This window comes from Narcine bancroftii, chromosome 1, assembly GCF_036971445.1.
Source record: "Narcine bancroftii isolate sNarBan1 chromosome 1, sNarBan1.hap1, whole genome shotgun sequence".
NCBI lineage: Eukaryota > Metazoa > Chordata > Chondrichthyes > Torpediniformes > Narcinidae > Narcine > Narcine bancroftii.
In genome coordinates, this window is record NC_091469.1 from 81,069,393 (window position 1) to 81,092,811 (window position 23,419).

General features: G+C 38.0%; 1 protein-coding gene across 1 annotated transcript in view; it reads left to right on the forward strand.

Annotated features, from left to right (window-relative positions):
- The window catches only part of dcp2 (decapping mRNA 2), a 29,772-nt gene extending 13,523 nt beyond the window's left edge, over window positions 1–16,249 (forward strand). Inside the window, exons 2-11 of the mRNA XM_069930917.1 lie at window positions 732–883; window positions 1,327–1,454; window positions 4,849–4,947; window positions 5,787–5,939; window positions 7,028–7,140; window positions 7,461–7,571; window positions 9,407–9,545; window positions 11,265–11,372; window positions 12,142–12,193; window positions 14,560–16,249. Coding sequence (XP_069787018.1) covers window positions 732–883; window positions 1,327–1,454; window positions 4,849–4,947; window positions 5,787–5,939; window positions 7,028–7,140; window positions 7,461–7,571; window positions 9,407–9,545; window positions 11,265–11,372; window positions 12,142–12,193; window positions 14,560–14,735 — 1,231 coding nt within the window. The 3' untranslated portion in view covers window positions 14,736–16,249. The remainder of the gene's footprint in view (window positions 1–731; window positions 884–1,326; window positions 1,455–4,848; window positions 4,948–5,786; window positions 5,940–7,027; window positions 7,141–7,460; window positions 7,572–9,406; window positions 9,546–11,264; window positions 11,373–12,141; window positions 12,194–14,559) is intronic.
- The last annotated feature ends 7,170 nt before the right edge of the window (window positions 16,250–23,419 follow it).

Here is a 23,419-nt window from a genome sequence, read left to right on the forward strand (position 1 = left end):
GAGTGAGAGATATCCAGGCCAAAATCTACAAAGTTCAGTCTTGTACATTCAGTGTTGAAGCCGAGGCCTTAGAAATTGGATGCCTAGAATTAATGTTTAAATGATGGGAAGACTGGGGTTGTGGGAGCTACAGACTCACGAATTCTCCTTGTGTTGCCTTTGAAGAAATGTCCATTAACAAGAGCTGTGGTCATAACACTCCAGGTCCTTTTGTGGGCAGGGCTCGAACTGGCGGTTTCCACCAAGCTTCCAAGACCCTGGCACCTGTCTCTCCAAGTAACTTCACTGCTAAACACACTCAAAATGAAGCCGTCTCTCCAAGTGACCTCCGCTGTTGGTCACAATCAAAATGAAGCACTTTGTTTCCCAAAAAGACCCTCCTGAACATGGTCAATCCACTGATAAGGCCCAGTCATTCACAGAACATGCTTTGCTCTGAATTCTACAAAATGGCTGGTCACAAGAGCTGCTTCAAAAAGCTACTTTCTCTTCAGCCCTCAGAATGGTTGTCCCCTGCAAAATCACAAGGTCTTTGTAAATGTATCAAATTCTGGAACAGACTGTTACAAGCCTTGCAATGTATTGAATTACGCTTGTGTGAAATGTTAAATGTTAACTGACCATTCAGTCCCTCCTGTCTTTACTATCCCTTACAGCAATAATCCCATTTTACTAAAACAGGATCTCATAATAGTTGACTATTGTAAACATGTCATTTATCTTTTGAACAGCCGATTTATTCTGCATATTCCAAGTGAAGAAAGAGACAATGCGATCAGAGTCTGCTTTCAGATTGAGTTGGCCCATTGGTTTTACTTGGATTTTTACTTGCAGAACACACCAGGATTGCCTCAGTGTGGGATAAGAGATTTTGCTAAATGTGATATCCTTTTCATTTTAATTGATCTTTGTTGTGTTACCATTTGGAGGAAAAAAACTCTTGGATTTTGGAGTGTTTGGAATTGTCTTTTTTCTGTGAAAATGACATTTTGTTTGCATTTTTCTATCCTGTTCATCCTAAACCATCATAACCTTGTCTAAACTTTCTCTACTACACCTCATTAACATTGAGACTGTACTAATACTTTTATTGCATTCTATCCATATTTTTCTTGGAACATCAAAATTGTGGAAATGCCCCTTTCCACATTTCATATCTTTTTGGTCCTGTTGTTAGAATCCAAGTTCGGAATCTTTCAATGTTTGGAGTTTTGCATTGCCTGGATTCAAATTCAGCATAAAAATATGCCAGAAACAAAATCATGCAGAATATGCCAGAAACAAAATCATGCAGCCAAATTTGTTTTGTCTTAACTTCTATCGCACTCTTCAGTCACTGTTCATTTTTACTTCGGAAAGGAGATGATGTGGAAAAGATTTTGGATGAATGGAAGGAGTACAAGATGGGAGTTCCGACGTATGGTGCAATTATACTAGATGAAACACTGGAAAATGTAAGTAGTGACATAGAATAACCACTGGAGTAATGAAGGTTTTGTACAGTTTAATGTTTGGGAAAGTAACATGAGGCATAACCTTTGGTCAAGTACATACAGGTTGCAGACTTCCCTTGTGTCAACCTGGCTGTGACTAGTAGTTCTAAAGTACAGTTGGCCTTTAGCCATTAGTGACAGTTACTAGTGCTGGGTTCAGTGTTGTTCGGTTTGGACAGGAGTGCAGATGATGTGATTAGCGAGTTTGGTGGTGTGGTGGGTAGTGAAAAAGATTATCTAAGGATAGAAAGGATCCAGTTCAACTGGGAAAGTGGGCCAAAGAATTTTTAGCAAAAAGGAACATGACATGCCAAGCAGAATCCATGGAGGGAAATGGAAATTTTGGGTCGAAACTTTGCTTCAGGATTCGTGCAGACGCATGTCGCAGATGGCATTTAACTTGGAAAAGTGCAAGTGATGCCTTTTGGGAAGTTAAACCAGGGCTGAAATGGAGTATTGTAGAACTGAGAGACCTAGGGGTAAAGGTAAATAGTTTCCTGAAAGTGGTGAAGAAGGCACACAGCATGCTTGCCACTGAGTACAAGAGTAGGACATCATGTTATTGCTGCACAGGAAGATGGTGAGATTGCACCTGGACTATTGTGTGCAGTTCTGGTCACCACACTAAAGAGAGTGCAGTGAAAATTCACAAGGATCTTAATGGGAGACTGGATATGCTGGGAAGGAGACTGTGGGGTTACCTTAGAAAGCTGCAAGATCATGCGAGGCATAGATCAGATGGATTGTTACAGACTTATTCCCAATTTGTCAGAGTTCAAAGCTAGAAGACATAGATTTAAGGAGAGAGACAAAAGATTTACAGGGAATATGAGGTGCAGATTCACATGGACTTTCCCGTGGCCTTGCTCTATTCAAAAATTATCAGGGACATCTAAACTGAGACCTTGGATATGTTACTTAGCCGAATCAGCATTGAAGCTTTGTTGTACCCAATTCCTGGATCAAGAGACACGGAGGATAAATTCTCCTTGTAATTCAGAGAAGTGCAGTGTTGTTCATCAGTGTTAAAAGGCTATTACACTGAAACTGCAATGTTTGGAACTTTAATGGAAGACATGCATATCTTCCAGACAGTTGGATGTTATTTGTATCAACTTTCCAATGCTCTTTAATTCACTTTTTAAACTATCTTAGTGAGCCAGGTACTGAACCATTGGTATTTGCAAATACCTGGGATTCTTGAAGGGGTTGCATTTCCAGAAAAAAAAAACATATTGCCATTTTCTCAAAAAGCTGCATTATCTGCACATGCATCAAGAATTCTGTAATGGAAAATTTCTGTTTACTTGACCAGCCATAATGAAGGGTTGCCAATAGTTGGAAAATAAGAAAATCACAGAGTTTTACTATGTCATTTTTTTTAAAAAGAGAGGCCCCACCCTCTTTTGGATTTGAAAAGAAGTGGGTAAAGCAGATTTAATATTGGCTTGTAAGAAACCACTAAGTATTGAGGAGAAAAGAAAGTTGGGCTGCAATGGAAGGAAAGGGACTAAATCGATATCCTAAAATACTAATTAAATCCAAGACCCACACTCCAGACTCCATCTCCAAATATGATGCTACCAAAATATTTGACTTCTCCCCACTCCAGTTCTTTAGATCTTGATCCTGCTAAATGTGCAGATTTGTGAATGGCAATTACAGGTCAAGTACCCCTTATCTGAAATGCTTGGGACCAAAAATATTTCAGATTTTGGATTTTTTCATATTTTGGAATAATGTGTTTAATAATGTTTTGTGCGTACCAAAAAAAAATTGATCTCTGCTTACAAAAGAAGATAAATGCAGCACCAAATACTAGAAATTCTGCTGGATGGCAATGAACACAATGAGTAATGCATGAAGTCTGGTGGTGACAATAATTGGTTAACAAACTGTAGCTCACTTGTGGCATCCTGTTGGCCCTCAAAAAAATTTGGATTTTGGATAAGGGGACTTGACCTGTAATGATGTAATGTACTTCAAATTATATGTGTGGGATGGGGGGAGTGGAGAGAAACAAAGATTACCTTGATCAATAATGCACTTCACTCTTGATGCCAAAGGAAAAATATATGAGCAGCCCTTGTCTTTTGTTCATATTTTTTATTTCATCATGCACTCCATTATAAAACTTTGATAATGGATAAAAATGTTTTTTTAATTGGAATTTCCTCTTAAAAGTTTATAGTTTATTTTATCGGTATTTGCCTTTCAATGGCTGTATATTGATCTAGAGGCCTGTGACAGAGTATATGGATTTTTTTTGGGGGGGGGGAATAAATTGGGAAAGGTAGGTTACATACAAATACTTTAAAACAGATCTTATTTGAAATACTGGAGCTCTGCTAATGCGAGACATATCAGGGCCTCACAGATTTTGCAGTCAATAGGCCACTAATGGATTGTTGTTTACAAAAGGCAACAGATGAGAGTTTGTCAGAGCCACTTCTGTCTGGAGCTGTTGTGTGTGTGTGTGTGTGTGTGAGTGAGAGACACAGAGATCATTTGTACAGTGTTTCAACCAGCAGACAGGACTGGAACAGGCCAAGCTGGCAAGCTTGTGGACAGCCCATCTGGAAGATGGCCTGGTCAAAGCCCTTGTGGTTCATGCAAGAAGAGAGGACTGGCTGCCTAATGTTTCACTTGGAATAAGTGAAACAAAAAGGAACTCTGTGGTGACCTGAAAGAAAGAGGTTATCATCTGGAGAACCCTGAAGTGGCAAGTTTCTTCGGCCAGACACTGAAGTGGCTGATGGAAGTAAATGTACAACAAAACTCTCTCTGAAAACCAACAAGATCCTTCCTGAGTGGTAACCATTTACCTTTCAAGCACCAAAGCCTGATGAACTTTATAAATGTTAAATTCTGTGCACAGTATAAGAATTGCCTGCAACCAGTGAACTTGGAGGAATGAGAAGTGAGATTGGATTGTGAATCAAAGAACTTTTCTGAACTTACACACACATTACATACACATTCATTTAGAATTAGAAGGGGGTTAAGTTAAGTAAGTCAATGGCGATAAGTTAAAAGTTTGATTCTATTTTCATGTTTAAAGATAATTAAAAGCACTTTTTGTTTAAGTAACCATTTGTCTTGGTGAATATCTATTGCTGCTGGGTTTTGGGGTCCACTGAGCTCATAACAGGCCAAAGTAATGGAGAAGTTTGAAAATCTACCTTGTCCATAGAGGACATTTTGAATGCTGTACATTAGTTTGGTTTCATCAAAATGTACATGTTAAGAGCTGAGGATATGAACTTTTTCTTGTCTTTATCTTTCCCAATGCCAGTAAAAAGCTAATAAATCATGCAATGCAGTTTAGTTTTTAATCCTATTCCCATCCACATAGGTACTTCTTGTTCAGGGTTATTTGGCAAAATCTGGATGGGGTTTTCCAAAGGGTAAAGTGAACAAAGAGGAAGCTCCACATGACTGTGCTGTGAGAGAGGTAAGCCATGATTTTTGTTGCATCCTATTTTTTGGTTTCTGCAGAATATTGGGCAGATGTACAGTATTCTGATTTAATTTTAAAATGCAATGCAAGTACAATCCTGAAAGAGGTATCGGTGCCACAAGACTCACACCACTAGGTTCAGGAATAGCTGCTACCCTTCCACCATCAGTAAAGTTATTCTAAAATATTTCTAAAATTTATTTTGGAGACGAGTTGAATGGAAAGTAAATAAATGTAGTGAATCTTTGGTTGTTCTAGCCTCTTGTGAAATATGGGAATCGTGTTTGTAGCGGCGCTATGGTGGCACTAGAACTCATAGAAGGCATCGAACCGGCCATGTGACGTCAGTGCGTGATGACGTCAGGGCGTGATTCTGGCTTTTAAAAGTTTGCGCAGGTTAGGAAGAAAATATCCGTTTGATTTACTCTAGCATCGCCTTGTGTGGTTATTTCATCGTGTCCACTGTGATTTCAGTGGCTGTAAATATTCTAAATGGATGCTTCATTGCTAACTTTCCTCACTGCACTTTGAAATGGTTGAATTGCATTTTCTCTTCTACTCAGTTTGCTGCACATTTAATTTCTGATGCAGGTTGTCGCTCCATCAATATAATTCCTGAGTGCTTTTTAATAGCTTTAAAGCTCTAAAGCTGAAATCTTTGTTTTTCAGAGAACATACTATTGGGGTAGTGAATCAGGGAAAAAAATTCTATTTATTGCTTTCTATTTGAGAGATTTAACTTCAAACTTCAGGAAAAAATGGCAGGATTAAATGTGTGCATTTAATTTCATGGCTGACAATCAGTATTATCAAGTTTTATGTGTTACTTTTAGGTTCTGGAAGAAACAGGATTTGACATAAGAGATCGCATTTGTAAAGATGACTATATTGAACAAAGAATCAATGATCAGTTGGCTCGATTATATATAATACCAGGTGTTCCAAAGGATACAAAATTTAACCCCAAAACAAGAAGAGAAATCCGGGTACTTGTAATGTGAAAATGTGATCATTTGTGTTTATAATTTAATTGCTCGTTATCGATCTTGCAATGCAAATGACAGTTGCATTGTTTGTTTCATAGAAAATAACTGCATATCTTTTGTTGTTTACATCATCTCGAATCCATGTCTTGTGCAATTAGATTATGCTGGTGTAAAATGAACATACAGACCACCTCTAGAGCTTTGAACAAGTTCCATTTTTTTTTCCAGACATCCATAAATTGATTTTGTCCTTCAGTCAGAGAATATACATAATCACTCTGTGGTAGCCATGCTTGTAGAGTATTGTAATGAATAGCGTAGAAGACCAATAAGAAAGAATTTACTAGAAATAAAAAGAGAAAGAAAACCAATTCTGGTGTTCATAAGAATGAATGCACGTGTGCAAATTGAACTTTTGAATATTCGTACATACAAGTGCTTGTAGGTTGGGTGTTCGTAACCTAGGGATGGCCTATACCACAAAGATGATATCTTCAAGAATTGTGAGGCTTGTATTTCATGCTGAGCTTTCTTTGCTACTTCTACTTGTATAGCAAAATCATTTGCTTCTATCCTTGTCCACTATCTTATTATCCAAAGGTTCCAAGCTTTCAAAGGTGTGTGTGTTGCCTTCCCTGTGTGAACCTTGCACACATTTCAATTTATAGTTAATATCCTCATTCACAAATCCCATATCCCCATAAAATCCTTTCCAGTCATGTGCCAATTGTAAATTTCTCATCTACATTTCCATATTTCTCCATATTTTTACTCCCATCCTCTACATTGATCAAACTTCCTTACAGGACTTGCATGTCTTCTCTGCTCATAATTTGGAATTTCTCTTCCTTGACTTTTGCCTTAATTAAAGGTCACCACTAGACATTTGTCATTCAGCCACACTCAATTCATCAATGTCATTAACACAGTGTTTGAAAGCATTTATAAACTATACTCATGGTTCCTATCCCTGCTTCTCTTTTCTGTGCTACCTAAATAATTCTTGTTGTGAAGCAGTAAAATGTCATTCTAAGGTGAGAAGTGCTTTGAGAGTTGAATTTTTCTTTTAAATTCTCCCTTTTTTTTAGAATATTGAATGGTTTTCCATCGAGAAGTTGCCATCCCATAGGAATGACATGACTCCCAAGTCAAAACTGGGCTTAGCACCCAATAAATTTTTCATGGCTATTCCATTTATAAGGTATGATATGTACCACCTTATTTATTCCTTTAAAAGTTAATCTTTGATTTTGTTGCAAGTTGCGGATGAATTTGTCTTTGTGCTCGAGAATGCATGTACAGAATTCAAAATCTGTTATGATCATTGAGTCTGAAATTGATTAAATCTCGCTGTTGTACCAAATTAATGCTACTTGGTTCATTTATAAATATTATTCTGTTGCTATCTGGATTTAAAAAAGATATCTGGTTCCTATAAGCCTACAATTTCCTCTTGCACAACTTTTAGAAATCACTTGTGTCCTATAAAGAATTTTTAAAGCAAACTTGTTACTTCCATAGGCCGCTAAGAGAGTGGATATCCAAAAACTATGCAGATTCATCAGATAGCGATGGACTTGTATCTAACAACACAACACCATCTAAAACTTTATTGGAAAGTATAAATGCAAGGTGAGTGTAAAAGTACTGAACCCAAGTATCTCCCTGCTAACAAGCTGCCAATCAAAAATAAAATGAATCAAGTTGGATAATATTGTGTTGGGATTGTATCAGGTTCAGTGGGTTCACAGAGGGACGTGTCCACACACCAGTTTCACCGCCAAGGATAGCTTTATTGTACACAGAGGGAATTAAACAGGGTAAACAATACTCAAGCTACTAATATAACTAGATATGCATTCACATTGGACCCGGTGGACTCCGATGCCAGTGACCACCTATTCTCTGCACAATATGGAGTTTAAACACTGTAATGATATAAGCAGGCACATAGGGTGTGATGATACCAATGGCTGCTTTATCACTCTCGCTCTCTCACATGCTCCTGACTCCATGTACCAAAGGGGTGCAGCTCACTGCCAGTATTGTTCTCACCCAATGCTACAGCCCAACTAAGTGTAGGGCACACCTTGCCCACTAATCCTCCAACAATGTCCACAGCTAGGACTTGGCGTGGAGCAGTGTTCGTGGCTAGGACCAAAAACAGAAGAGAGCAAACTGTTCCATGTGTTGGACTTTATAGTGTTGTGAGCTGGGTGTCTGGCCAGTGATGATACTGGGTTATCCAAATGAGTCAACAGTAAGGTGTGCACTAATAGGTGGGTGGAGTCCAACCTTGATTGGCAGGTGATGTGACTTCTGACCAGGTTCCAGATGAAGGTCACATGATCCTCCACAATCCACATATAATAGGAAGGAAATCACCTGAACAAAAAGCATGATGACAGCCCCTGATTTTTCTAACAGAACATTTATATTGTTCCTTGGAGTTGACTCCATTAATTTGCCCATCACTGAAATTAACTGCCCTGTAATTAGTCTATTTATTTTTTTTCTTTCTCTTTATAATGTCAGTCCTCCAATGTCCTAGCATTGCTCATGTAGATAGGAGGATTGAAATATTATCGTCAGAGCATCTGCAGTTTCATCCCTTGCTACGTTTAAAAGCCTAAGATACAGTTTATCAGAAGTTGGCAGCCTATCTATTTTCAAAAATGCTACATCTATTAATACTTCTGTTTCACTGTTTATCCAAGTAGATATTTCATATTCACCTTCAATTACAATTTTGGTATCATCCTATTTATGAAGACAGCTGCAATGAAGAATATGGTATTCTTCAGCCCCTAATAGGCATTGCTTCTTTGGATGTAAAATTCATGAGTAATAATGAGACCATGGATGTTTTCTCTTGCATTCTGCAAATCTCTCAGCTTTATTGAAGCACATTTTCTCATTTGGATCTTCTTGTGGAGCCTTCTGCTAATGAACAAATCACCAGCGGTTCCCTGCACTGCAGAACTTGGATTGAATTGTGCAGAACAAAATACAGTTTAAGGGATAAAGGATTTGTTTAATTTCTTTACAAAGTAGTTTGAATGCAGACTTAATAAATTCTCAAAAATAGCAATATCTGCTGTATAAGCAAAGAAGGAAGTAATGAATTGATGCTAAAGATGCCTTGAATCTGAAGTGGCACAGCAAAATTTAATGTTTTTGTGATAGTTGAGAGAGAAATAGTGCCTAGTACACTTTCATAGTGATATTTTTAATCCTCTTCTAAAAGGATTTCCTCTGTTTAATGATTGAAAATGAACTTGATTTTCCACTGAAATGTTAACAATGTTTTTGTGAAATTTTCGTTACGTTCTTATGATCTGTGATGAGATTTTTTATTTCAGTAGGACTTGTATGTTTAAATATATTTTGAAAAGATGCACATGGAAAAAACAATTTTGTATTTATCAAACAGATCTTCCATAAATTCATGTGAATTTGTTTGCTAGATCAAAAGTTCGACAGAATCAACAGTTAGTTGATAGATTTACAGGTGAACAATGGGCATGCACAGTTAAACACAGACTGCACCAGAAGGCATTCAGTCAGACAAATCAGTGTAACCCTTCAGAAACAATGAAGAGTAAGGTAAGGGATAAATATTATCAGAAGAATAACTTCTTGTGGCACAAGTTCACAAAAACAAAAAAAAAACTTTTGGTGAATATACGATGCAAAGTTTAATCCACATTAATCTTGTAGCTGCATTTATTACCTTGGTCTCTGTAATCATTTGCAACTATTCTTAGAACACAAGTAATTTCTTGGTAAATATGTTTTTAAATGAGTACTTTATATTAATTGAATGCAGCTTAAGCACAAAGAATAATTATGTTATTTTGTACAATGTATCCTCTTTCCTGGAATTTTGTTCCTGTTTACCCATCTCGCTGGGAAGTCTGATTTTTCAGCTGCAGCAACTCTACTCTTCCCAGTGTTGGAAATTGGGCAATACATCATGTCTAATCTTATTAGTCCCTTTTTTTTAAAAAAAAATGTGAACTCATTGTTTTAATTGCTTTTTTTTTTGTTCAGTTATATTTGAACAGGACTTGAGTTTTAATGTACATAAATTACAGATCATTAAAGATAATTAAATAATTTTTATGCCACGGAAGAAATCACATGAGGAATATGGAGGTAAAAATTGGAAAACATAATTTGAAATTGAGAGCCACAGATGTGTAAATATTTGAAAGATTAAATGGGTGACTGAATTAGTTTACAAAAGCATTGGTGATATACCATGCATTGACAAATATTTTTTATCCGGTTTCCTTTTCATGTGACAAACAATGACAATTAGGAAAAATTTCTTCTGCTTTCACCAGCATATTCCACATCATTGTAATATCTTGTACGTACATGATACGTACATTCTCCTCTCCACTTCTGATACTGAAAAACATGGATCAATTTAGGAAATTCTTGTACTAATCCAGGTAACTAAAACTAATCTGAGTGTAACAATGGTCTTCATAATTCTGTGCAGTGTTCACCTTCTTTGATGTCAAAGATAAGTTCAGCTCTCAATGGAAAGTATTGGCACCCACTTCGCGTGTTCAAGGTCCTCTTCTCTCAGACAAGAGCTATTTCCTAACATCTGACCTAATGGCCTTCCATTGCTTAATTGCTTGAAAAAAATTATCTATTCAAACCATCTCCAACTGGAATCATCTCATAAACCACAATCATATTATTAATTAAAGGAAATTTCTGAAGTGTAAAATCCCAGAACATTTGGCCCATCTTTATTAGCAATAATGTGTCAATCCATTCCTAATCCTCAATAACAGCCACCACCTGTGATCATCAAAGTTATTTAGTAGGACCAAATAGTATGATGATCAATTATTTTATAAGGCTAACCAGCCTTTCTATTTGTTCCAATTATTACTTCAAGATTACTCTTATAAATGCAAACCCAATATCTTTCTTTCATACCCTTCTAATACCCTCAAGTATTGACTTGTGTTCAACTGAAGGGGAGATTACAGAGTGCAGTGAGCTACATAAATATTATGTTCCAAGTGCTTTCACGGTAACTGTCCAATCTTGATGAAGAATTTTGGATAGATGTCAAATGGCTCAATTATTTAACTATTTCAGGTTTCTAATTCTTTCCAAGGCATCATGTTCATTCAAGTTGATCATGGTTTTACAGTTAACAATATTGTGATATACTACCCAGTGGACAAATTATTTATAGTTGAAGACTACTGTGAAGCACCTATGTTTCCAAGTATTGGGTGTAGGTATGTTGTAATTTTATTAGGTCTATGTTAACTTTCTTAATTTCTATATTAGTTACACATTGTCAGAGGTAATGGCAGAAAACTGCACCAAGATTCCTTAAACCAGAAGAAGAAGCCCAATGGAGTAAACAGTCAGCAAGTCAAGCAGTACCAAATATTGGTGAGATTTTTGATGCATATTAAGTCAAAATTTGGATTTTTTTTTTACAATGAAAATAAAAATTGATGGAAAGGGAGAAATGTGTTTGTAATTTTAATAGGCTTTGAACATAAAGGTATTTTTAGAGAACTATCCAAAACTTTTATTCATGAAATTGAAACTGATTGTTATTCTGTAGTAAATTGGTGGAATATTGCAATTTGGAAAAAAAAAAACTCATTAAATTATGCTATTCAAGATCATGTTCTTCCTGATGAAGGTTCTTTGATCTGGAATGTTAACTCTGGTTTACTTTCCTCAAGTGCTGATTGACCTGCCGACTATTTTCAGCATTTTCTATTCCTATTTCAGATTTTTAGCATCTGCATTTTTAATTTTCATTTGTTGACACTGTTTCTGAAATGGCATGATTAACCATTTCATATACCAGACAGACTGGTACCTACGTTGATATATGCTTACAGGTTGTTTTCTGAAAATATTGTTACTTATTCTGAAATCCAAAACTAGTTGGTAAACATATGTGCAAATGTTATTTGTCCAAATGTTGAAATATTGTTTAGATCATGTGTGTATGAGCTGTTCCATTACTGTAATGAAGACTTGCAGTTCTAGCTAAGTTTCTCCTAATGAGTCACAGCAGAGTTGTAGTGACTTGTAATCTTCCCCCGTCAACTTTTCTAATATATTTCATTTTGAAAAGCTTTGCCCGTAATGCCTTGATGACTATCTGCAAGGGAATTTAAGTTTTATTTTTAATCTTCTTCAGAAATCTGATAAAAAGCTTCAACCAAGACAACTGCAGGACAATTTTGGAATGGGTAAGATCATTGTGTGATTTTTTTTTTGTTGCTGTTGCAGTGTTATACATGTATATGGTAAAGCCCCTTGTATTTGGCACATATGGGGATTGGTAGATTCCTGATGAGTGTATTTTCTGGTTGTTTAAGACTTGCTCTTACAATGCCTAACATACACCTGCATTAAGAATAAACAGTTTAAAAGACAAAAATACAATACTGTACTTGGACTAAACAAACTTCACTTGCATGAATATATAAACCTTAAAACATTTTACCTTATTCTTTGAAAACATTTAACTATCACTGCATCTCCCCCTCCATGGAGGCCACCCAAAAGATGAACAATAACATTATTGAAAATTAATCCCAGTTTTTATTCCAAAATCCTATTTTGACAATATTGACTCTAAAATATCTTCTTATATTTGGAATAAATGGAATGCCAGATTGAGTAAATTCCATTTGCAGATATTAAAGAAAGATGGTGGTATGCCTTTACCTAATTTTAGACTCCATTATTGGGTAGTTAACATTCGTTATTTTCTGGAATATTTGAACGCCTTTATTGGGTAGATTTGGAATTAAATTCTATGCAGAGGTATTCAGTAGCCTCTTTGTTTGGAGCAGCTCTTTTTGCATTTTCTAAGATTACTTGACGTACCTTCAAGCCAATGCTTAAACATATTATGGATTTGGTTTAAATTTCAGAAGATCTTTGACTTGAAAAATTTTATTTTATCTAGCACCATTTCTCTTAATTAATTTTTCAACCAACGATAATGATCAAGCCTTTTCTTTTTGGAAAGTTAAAGAATTGTTTCTTTTGCAGATTTCTTTATAGATGGTAGTTTAATGTCTTTTGAACAATTATCTAATAACTAAAATATACCTAAGTCATTTTTTTTTTAGATACTTTCAAATTAGAATTTTTCTGAATACTTTACTGCCTAATTTTTAAACATCGTACCAATCAGATTTAGTTGATATATTTTTTTCATTTGAACCCTTCTCATAAGGGTTTAATAAGCAACATTTATAATAAGTTATTAAGATTGTAATCAAATTCTAATGTCAAAATTAAAATGGCCTGGGAAGAGGAAATTCAGTTACATTTTTCAGAAGAATCATGCGAAAAGATATTTGGATTGGTTAATACCTCCTCAATATGTGCTCATCATTCTTTGATTCAGTTTAAAGTGGTACATCGGGCTCGTATGTCAAAAGACAAATTGGCCTGTATTTTTTTTTAATGTTAGTCCTATTTGTGATAGATGTAAATCAGAAGTGGCTTCTCTAACTCATGCATTTTGATCATGCCCTATGTTGGAGAGGTATTGGATAGATATTTGTGAGACTTCGTCAGCTAAACTGGATATCAGTTTGAAACCTAACCCAGTGATTGTTCTTTATGGAATTATAGTTCTAGAAGTGGGATGAGTTCCCACTTCGACATGTCAGGCTGGAGCCTTTTCTACACCGTTGTCTAGAAGAGCTATCTTATTTAAATTCTAACCCACCTACTTTGACTCAATGATTCTCTCAAATTATGTCATGTTTAAGTTTAGAGAAAATTAGGAGTTGTACATTTGTTACTTCTGTTAAATTTGAAGAGACTTAGCGATCTTTTATAAATTACTTCCACATGACTTAGTTTAACTATTTTTCCTCCAGGCTCTATGTTCTTTTTGTTGGTGAAGACAAGATAATTAAATTTTATTGATAAATTCTCAGGATAGGCTACCCAGTCTTTTTGTTTTTAGATTAAGTGAGGTTTTATAAATTTTTTAAAATTGTTGAAGATTTCAGTTTGAGGAGATAAGAACATATTTGTTGTGGTGCAATACAATATGCTGTATCATATGATGTCATAAAGTGATATTTTTTTCTCTTTTTGGTTATGTACTCTTATTCTCCTCATGTATTTACCTATAATATGAGTAATAAAATGATTGAAAAAGAAAATAATCAATCCTTCCCCCCCCCCCCCCATCCCTGGGGCAACTCTTACTAAGCAGGGATAAGGAGACACTTTGAGAGTCACCCAAAAGGCAAGTGGGATCAACCAGCTCTTTATTCTTGGCGACGCCATATTATTCAAACACAACTTTATTTAAACACCTGCCTCGATCAAACCACGATCAAGGCACTGCACTAGCTGAATGTTTGCTCCCATCTTCACTGAACTTCAGAGAACCTTTACAATTTTAAACTTGCGTATTTTTTACCTATCATTTTATTCTTTTAAAATTTTTATTATTGGTGGTTGTTCGAATTTTGGATACCAGGGGTTTTACTGTACAACAAAATGCTGTAGTATAGAACTTAACGTTTGAAAGCATTTGTGTTCTAAATATCACTTTCAGTTATATTTTTTTTAAATTTAGGTGCAGTTTGTGAACTTTGCAGCTCAAACCAACTCATGGAATATTCTGGGACATGTAAATCAGGTTCTGATCTTTCTGATTCCTGCAATGGACATTCTGACTTTAATTTTTCATCCAATGCCTTTCTTGGCTTCAAGTTTGATCGAGTTGCAATAATGAAGTGCTTTGACCTATGACTGAATGTTGACCTTTGTGAAAGGATTAGAAGGTTGAATAGAACATGTTTACAAGATCATTGAAACTAGGCTTCTGTCCTTGGTGTAAAAGGGCCCCAAGGATTTTTTTCATTATATATATTAACATGTTTAAAGCAATTTGGCCTTTTTACACGATTACCTTTTCAGTATTTGGAAATGACCATTATGGGAGGTTATTTTAGTAGTGCAGAACTGAAGAACAGTTATTTATTTCATTAATATTCTTTGACCACTCACATTCTTACAACCCTGGCTTCTTTTCTCCCACCCCCTTCTTTCTCTCACCCCCTCCCCCTTCCCCTTTTCTTTTGTACAATTGAAAGATAGCTCACTTTTTCAAGTGAGGCTTCAGGAAGGTGGGATTGTTATGGATAATTTTATTTGTGTAGTTTGATGAATCCCAATTTTGGCCAGAAACACACATGATCCAGATGCTGGTATTTTTATTCCCCAGATGTTCCTATGTGGAATTTCTGTTGCTTTAGTGGACATTTGGAATGGTCTTTATTGTTGGTGCAGTTCTATGGTGTGTGTTTGTTTTCATTTTACTGACTGTTCACTTTTAGCAATTATTCTCACATTCAGTAGTCCAGTGGTATTGAATTATTTTTGTTTATTCAGCATCTATTGATGCTGTTTTAAGAAGGTTCCTAATTTTTCATACATTGAACACTATGGAGATTTGTCATGAGAATGGGACACTGCTGATCTTGAAACACTGGCAGGCCCTTTGAGAATCGAACTTCTTCCTCTCTCTCACTCTAAACTATTAAAAAGATAAACTGAGTAGTGATTTGAAAATTGCTACTTGGAAAATATTATTAGCAACTTGGTTTATTAGAATGTATTGATTCAAGTGGATGTTTAGAACAAATCCTTAGCTAGGTATGATGGTAAGAATATCGATAATATAAATAATGGACTTTTTATAGTTAAAGCCTTGTCAATCTTGATTACTGTTAGACAAGAGAATACAACACAAATTTATCTATCCAAAATTAATTTGGAAATCAGCTTAGATGAAGAATGTGCTTCTAAAAAGCAATTTTAAGTTTTTCTAGATACCACCTTGACTGTCACCAAGCAGAAAAGCGCTCCAGCTGAAAACCATCATGATTTTAACAAAGTCCAGTTGTACACTGCAAAACTAGTGTGTGTTACATAAATGAAGGTTTACTATAAAGTGATTTTGTATGTTAAGTTTTAAGTTGATTCAATTTGTCATAAAAGTAGTCTGAAAGGCATAGCACCTTGATAGTATGGAAGGAACAACCAAATTATGATGATATATTGTTTAATAAAACATGTATCCTTTTTGTTAGCATTTATAACCTGGTGAGCACAGAATTTTAAAACTGATAGTATTGTAGTAATAAAGTATACATTTGTTTATCCCACTTTGACCTTGTGGGAAACTTTCAAAGATGTAGATTTTGGGATTGAGTCTATTTTTTAGTTGTTTTAAAAAAAAATAAAATCTATTTGCATATATATTCCTTGGATTGGAATTTATTTCAAAATTGAGTTTTACATTCTGGTGATCATGTGCTCATGCTATCAGTCATTATTGGGTGCCACCTGCACTTTTATGGTAATTTTCTGTCGCCTGCATAGGACGAAAGGCAGGATGTGCTGTGAATTGTCACTTTTATAATGGTATATTTTAGTTTTAAAAGTGGTAATTTGGAAGATTAATTTTCACAATTGAAAACAGGCTTATTTATTATAAATGACAATGGTATCCAGTTGTTCATAAATCCTGATCTTTCAGCATCTGCCTCATTATTGCACACAAAATACTTGTAATCTGCAGACCTATCATCTGTGTACTTGCAGGCAAAGCCAGGTTTGGAGTTGGGTGTGGGATTGTGACCAAGATCTGGATTAGACTGCAGGCAGGGAGTGGGGGCTGAAGTCAGGGCTCGGGTTGGTTATGTGGCTGTGCCCGGGTTACAAGTTGAAACTCGCTAGGTCTGTTTACCACACTCTTTAAACTCACTGTAAGACTACGTAATAGGTTTTAAAAAAAAATGAAATGGAATCGTTATGTTGGTATAACTAGCATTCAGTAGTGTGGAAAATCTGTCAGAGTGCAAGATTATAGGCCACAAATCTGAGCCTACACTCCAACCCATATCCTCACCATGAACCCTGTTCACCAAACTGCAAAAGATCTCAAAAATTTGATCAATGTACTTTTGTGATAAAATTCTGCAATTTTTGCATCTATTTCACAAATGTTGGCAAGTAGGGGGAGTGGAAGGCAAGTATGAATTTGGGGAAGGGGTGAAAACAATGAAGAAACTCTGATTTGTTGGTTCGGTAAATTGCAACTGGGAAACCTGATTATTTAATCATTACTGATTTTGTTTTATCCTTAAAGATTAATAAATGCAAGCATTTATTTTTTTAAAGTACCTCATTATCAGCAATATCTGAAAAGTTACTCAAATGTGATGGGCAAGAATGAATCTAAAATGTTAGAATTCTGCTTCAGAACTACTGTTCAGAGAATGGGAGAAGGCATCTGTATTAAGAAAAATGATTTTATCTCACTTTTTTTGTGGTGGATATGTCCAATGGTGGACAAATGTCCAATAGCATAGGTATTTTTAGCACAATGTGGCATGATTTAAATAGAATGGATGCTCATCAGATGTGTCACACAGTAATATTTTGAGATGTTTTTGTTGGTTTCTATATTACATGTATTCATGTAATACAGAATGTTTTGGTTAAATCACAAACAACAACTTTGGATTTTGCAGGAAATGTCAAACTGCAGTGGTGCAATGTACATATGTCTTGGTAATATCAACTCTGATAATCATATACTTGGAAGATCTTAGAAATAATGCTGCTTTGGCATTGTTGTTCATAATGGCAATTAAAGTGTCAACCTAATACTGAAAAGCAAATGAAACCTCTTGCTGCAATTCCCCTTTGCTGCTAAGGGTTTACTGCATTACCATGTCTCTCAAACCTGACTGTATTTGATATGCATTTTGATGGCCTTTAAAATTTAAAACTCTATTTCAAATGTCCTTCAATTAAGGCAACACATTGAAAACAGAATGAGACTATTTGCTCTTCTGGGAATATGGAAGACAGTATTAGATGTCAGACTGTCAATCATGGCTCAGGATTTTAGCACAATTACTTAAAAAAGGACAAATATCCCTCTCCTGATCAGATGTAAACTGTCTGTAAATAGATAATGAATTTTAACAAACCATCCAGATTCCACCTTCCCTGGAAGAGAGCCCAATGATCCAGAAATCTAAAGCCAATTATACAGAAATCCATCTGGATTAAACTCCATCTGATAGTCCTCTGCCCATATCTTTAACTAATTTATATCCTGTTTTATTCTTTGTTCACCCTCTACACCATCCACAACTCTACCAATCTTTGTATCATCGGGACACTTACTAATCAACCCTCCTACTTTTCATTCATAATTTATATGTACCATAAGCATCAAGGGTCCCAACACCAATCCCTGCAGAACACCACTGGTCGTGGGGCTCCAGCCAGAATAACACCCTCGTCCACCACCCATTGCCTTCTATGACGAGCTAAAAATAACGTCCCAATGGATCCCATGTATCTGTACCTTCTGAATGAGACTACCATGAGGGAACTTTTAAAATGTCTTACTAAAATCCATACAAATAACATCCACTGTCCTACTCTCATCAACTGTGTTTGTCTCTGCTGCAATCCATGCTACAAGAATACACAGGCAAGGGTGCTCAATTCTTCCTCTGCTTCATTGACGACTACTTTGATGCTGCCTCCCACACCCATGAAGACTTGTCATCTTTATCCACTTTACTGCCAACTTGGTCCATCTCTAACAACACTCTTGCCTTTCTCGATCTCGGTGTCTTAAAAAAGTATCCTCTATCTTTAAAGACCCCCACCACCAGGCCATGCCCTCTTCACTCCGCTACCATTGGGGAAAAAAGTACAGGAGCCTAAAGATGAGCATTCAACAGCACAAGGACAGCTTCTTCCCCACTGCCATCAGATTCCTGAATAATCAATGAACCAAAGACACTGCCTTACTTTTCATGCATTATTATTGTTTATTATTTTATTTTTTATAGTAATGTTGTAAGATGGTTATAATATGAATGTTTGCACTGTGACGCTGCCACAAAACACCGAATTTCATGACTTGTTCATGACAATAAATCCTGATTCTATCTCCATCCCAAGAGACAAAATCTTGACAGACACTTTCTACAAACTCAGAATTCCCACAGTTACTTTGACTACACTTCTTCACACCATGTCCCCTGTAAGGATTCCATTCCTACCTTGCAATTTCTCGGTCTCCACCACAACTGCTTCCAGGATAAAGTCTTCCATGTGAGATCATCCGAGATATTCTCCTTCAAAAAACATGGCTTCCCCTCTATTTCCATCAACTTGGCTCTCACCCATATATCCTCCATTACCTGCACATCTGCCCTAGCCACCTCCATCCCCATGCACAACAAGGACAGGATTCCCCCTTGTCCTCACCCACTCATCCACTAGTGTCCACATTAAACATATTTTCTGCCACCTATTATGTGATCCCATCACCAGACATATCTTCTACTCTCTGCCTTCCATCTGTGAATCTCTCATCCACCCCTCCTTTCCCTCGAATCATTCACAGCACCTACCCCTGCAACCACAGACAATGCTACACTTCCATCCACACCTTCCTTCTCACCACCATTTGGGGCCTTAAACAGTCCTTCCAAGTGAAGCAAAACTTAATTGCAGGGGTCATCTTCTGCATCAGATGGTCCCATTGTAGTCTCCTCTATATCAGAGAGACTGGAGTGGATGCAGACTTGAGATCGCTTCATTCACCACCTTAGCCCTGTCTGCTGAAATAGTAGGGATGTCCCAGTGGCAACCCATTTCATTTCCCTGCCCCATTCCCATGGCAACATTTCTGTCCATTGTCTCATGTAATGGCAAACTGAAACCACTCTCAAATTGGAGGAACACAACATATTTAATCTGGGCATCCACCAACCGGATGGCATTAACATAGACTTCTCCGGTTTCTGTTAGCTCCCCACCCCCATCTCTCGCCTTCCTCTATCCCCATTTCTCCTTTCCCTTTGCTTGGTCATTCTCTTTTGCCCTTCCCCACTGTTTCCTTTCCTCCAACTCTGCATTCACTGAGCCACTCTCCTCCCAATCAATTCTCACATTTTCTCGCTGATCATCTATTGTCTGTTGGCCTGTGCTCCTCCCTCTGTCCTTTTCTTTATTCAGGCACCTGCCTGCTTTTATTGGAAGGGGCACTATGCAAAGTGTGCCACACTGAACCCCCCCCCCCCACCTCTAGCAGTGCTAGCAGATGCCATGTGGGGACCGCGATCTGCATTGCCATCTTGGGCCAACCCACTTCGGGCGTCATTTCCAGTAGCCGAGAACCGAATCGAGAACAGGAGCACAATAACACAGGATAATGTCAAATCCAGCTTCTCTTCTGGACTCCACCACATGCGATCTATGGGAGCAGCCATCTTGGTGGCAGCCATCCCAATGGCATAGCAGCAGTGAGTTGATTTTTGCCTCCATTGTGTTGGACCAGAGCAGGCCACACCAGATGGGCAATCAATGATGGACATTGAGGTAAACGGCCACACCACAGGCTGCCTGTTTGACCCAGGGAGCACAGAGAGTTTCATACACTCAGTCATGGCCCAATGTTATTTCGTGACTGCATCCCTGGCAAAGTGCAAGGTAGTGCTAGCCTCTAAATCCCTCTCTGCGGAGATCCATGGGTGTTGCACCGTGACCCTAACCGTGAGGAGCACAAAATATAAAAACTTCAAACTGCTGGTGATGACCCACCTCTGTGCACCTGTCGTACTGGGTTTGTATTTCCAGTGCCAGGTTAAGGGCGTGCTGATGCAGTTTGACAGACTCCAAACCCACCTCATGGTCAGTAATAACCAATTCCTGGAGGGCTCGTCCATCCTGAACAAGCCCAATCACACACCAGGATTCCATGTAGGGCTCTTGACCTGCGGTTTGGGTACCCTCTGGGTTCCTCTGCCACCTCTCCCCCCCAACCCTGGTTCCAAAACTTGACCCTGGACTGCAAACCAGTCACCACTAAATGCAGCCGATACAGCCCTGGGGACAGGGAATTTATAAAAACTGAAGTGGGGAAACTGCTGGGGAAAGACATCATACAACCCAGTAACAGCCCTTGGAAGGCACAAAGTGGTGGTGGTGGTGAAGAGTGGGGAGAAGCACTGGATGGTCATCGATTATAGCCAGACCATCAACAGGTTCACCTTATGAGACACCTACCCTCTTCCCCATATAGCTGACAATGGTGAATGAGATCACACATTTCAGGGTCTTCTCCATCATTGACCTCAAATCAGTGTACCAACAAATTCTGATTTGCCCGGAAGACCAGGCTTACAAGGCATTTGAGGCAAATGGCCAACTCTATCACTTCCTGTGGGTCCCAGTTGTCCTCAAACAGGGTGTCAGCATTCCAAAAGGAGATGGATCGCATGGTGGATAACAACAAACTAAAAGCTACCTATCCCCTTCTGGAACTGCCTCTGCCCCAGAACCCCAAGGTTTGATAAAGGTGCCTGGGGTTCTTCACATACTATGCCCAGTGGATCCCTAATTATGCAGACAAGGTTGGCATTGGGAACCACACTTCCAGTGTGGCTGATGACCATAGGGGTGATGGTTCTCCGTAAGCATGTTACTACCCACAAGGCAGACCCACTGGTCGAGGAAGTACACCTCCTGCATGCTAACCTACGTATGCCCTGGTACAGTACAGTACCCAGATGGATGGGAAAACATGGACGGGTCCATCCGGGACCTCCCTTGAGTAGGGGCTCCGGCACGGGAGGTACTCCCAGTAGCTCCTGCCAGCAACGTCGGACCCAGGACCACTCCAACAAGCAATGAAGGGCTCTCAGGCTGTCGCCCCCCCTCCCCACCCCGACAAACAAGTCACCCACTCCCCTTGACACACTTTAGCCCTCCAACACTCAGGCAGCCTAACAAACTACTGATGACACAACCAGTGCTGCAGTGAATGCAGTGCCAGATAAAACCACCAGGTTGGCTGAATTTATAAACTTAAGGACTACACGACCAGTGCCAATGGACAGTGCTCCACTTCACCCCGCCGGACTTCATTTATTTAAAAAAAGTGGTAAATGTGGTGGAACACTGTATTGCAGGCATGAACTCGCTGGACTGGGCAAACTGGCCCCCCTTCCATCCCTGTAGCTCCTCCCCAGTAAGATCCCTTTTAAAGACTGATAGCCCTAGTCTCCTCCCTCCATACCTGCCTTGGATGTGAGCCAGCAGCATGTGGAAGCATGTTGAGGTTTTCTGCTTAAAGCCTTTGACTACTTGCTTCATGTCTCCGGGTGGTCATTGATCATGCTACATATACCTTTATCTCCCATAGATGCTGCAAGACCTGCTGAGTTCCTCCAGCAGTTTTGTGTTTTTATTGTAATCAGAGTGCCTACAGACTTTCGTGTTTCATTCAACTTTACAGTCCACATACTTCTCTTAAGTAAACATAGATGCAAAATACCCATTTAGAATCTCTCCCACTTCCTCTCCGATTCCAAATACAAATTCCCTCCTTTGTACTTGAGTGGTTCAAGTTCAAATTTATCATCATCTGATTGTACAAGAACAACTGGACGAAGCAACATTTTCTGGTCCTCAGTGCAAAAACATGTAGACACACAACTAAACGTAATGCACATACAGACAAACCATAGAATATTACACTGTAGAAATATTTTTCAAGTGAATCCAGTGAATTTAACAGAAGCAGGATATACAGTATATGTGCACTGGCTTTGGTGCAGATCAAGCCACATTCCTAACTCCTGTTCCAGACCCTGACTACACAACCTATTTATATGATAGATTCTGGCTTACATTCTGTACTTAATATACAAAAGTGCTGGAAAAACTCAGCAGGATAATAAAACCAACATTTCGGGCCTGAGCCCTTGTCAAGAAATTAATGACTTTTCAAGATGCACCTGTGGCCTCTTGGCTTCTGCTCCTCCTTCCCTTTTTATACAGGCGCGTGCCTGCGTTTTGCTCATTCTTTGAGCAAGGGCTCAGGCCTGAAAATAAGTCTTCGCCTCGGATGGACAATGGAGCACTTGCTGAATTTCTCCATGACTTTGTGAATTTACAACCATCACAGTGTTTACAGACTTTCTTGTTTCACCACATTGTGGAATAATGATTGAGCCAAAGCTGAACCATCAGGATTTCTGAACACTGGGTAATAGAAGGTACAAGGTACCTGAAATAGGCAAGATGTTCGATAAGCAAAAGGTTGAACAGGTTTTGGCTTTGTATCTGTGAGAAACAGAAGTGCCTTCACAGAATTTGCTCGAGACAAAAATTGAGAACAAAGAACATTTATTCTACTATTATAACAATGCAAAGTTGGGTACTTCCCCTTACCCTGGGAATACACACAGATACTGAGGCTGACCCAACTTTTATACATTTCATTTCAGTACAGAGATACCTTCCCCCTAACATTCTTCTGCCTCCTGGATTGGTTTATTCTGCCCAAGTAGATTCTAACTTCTTATCAGTTTATGTGCCTTCCTGCAAAC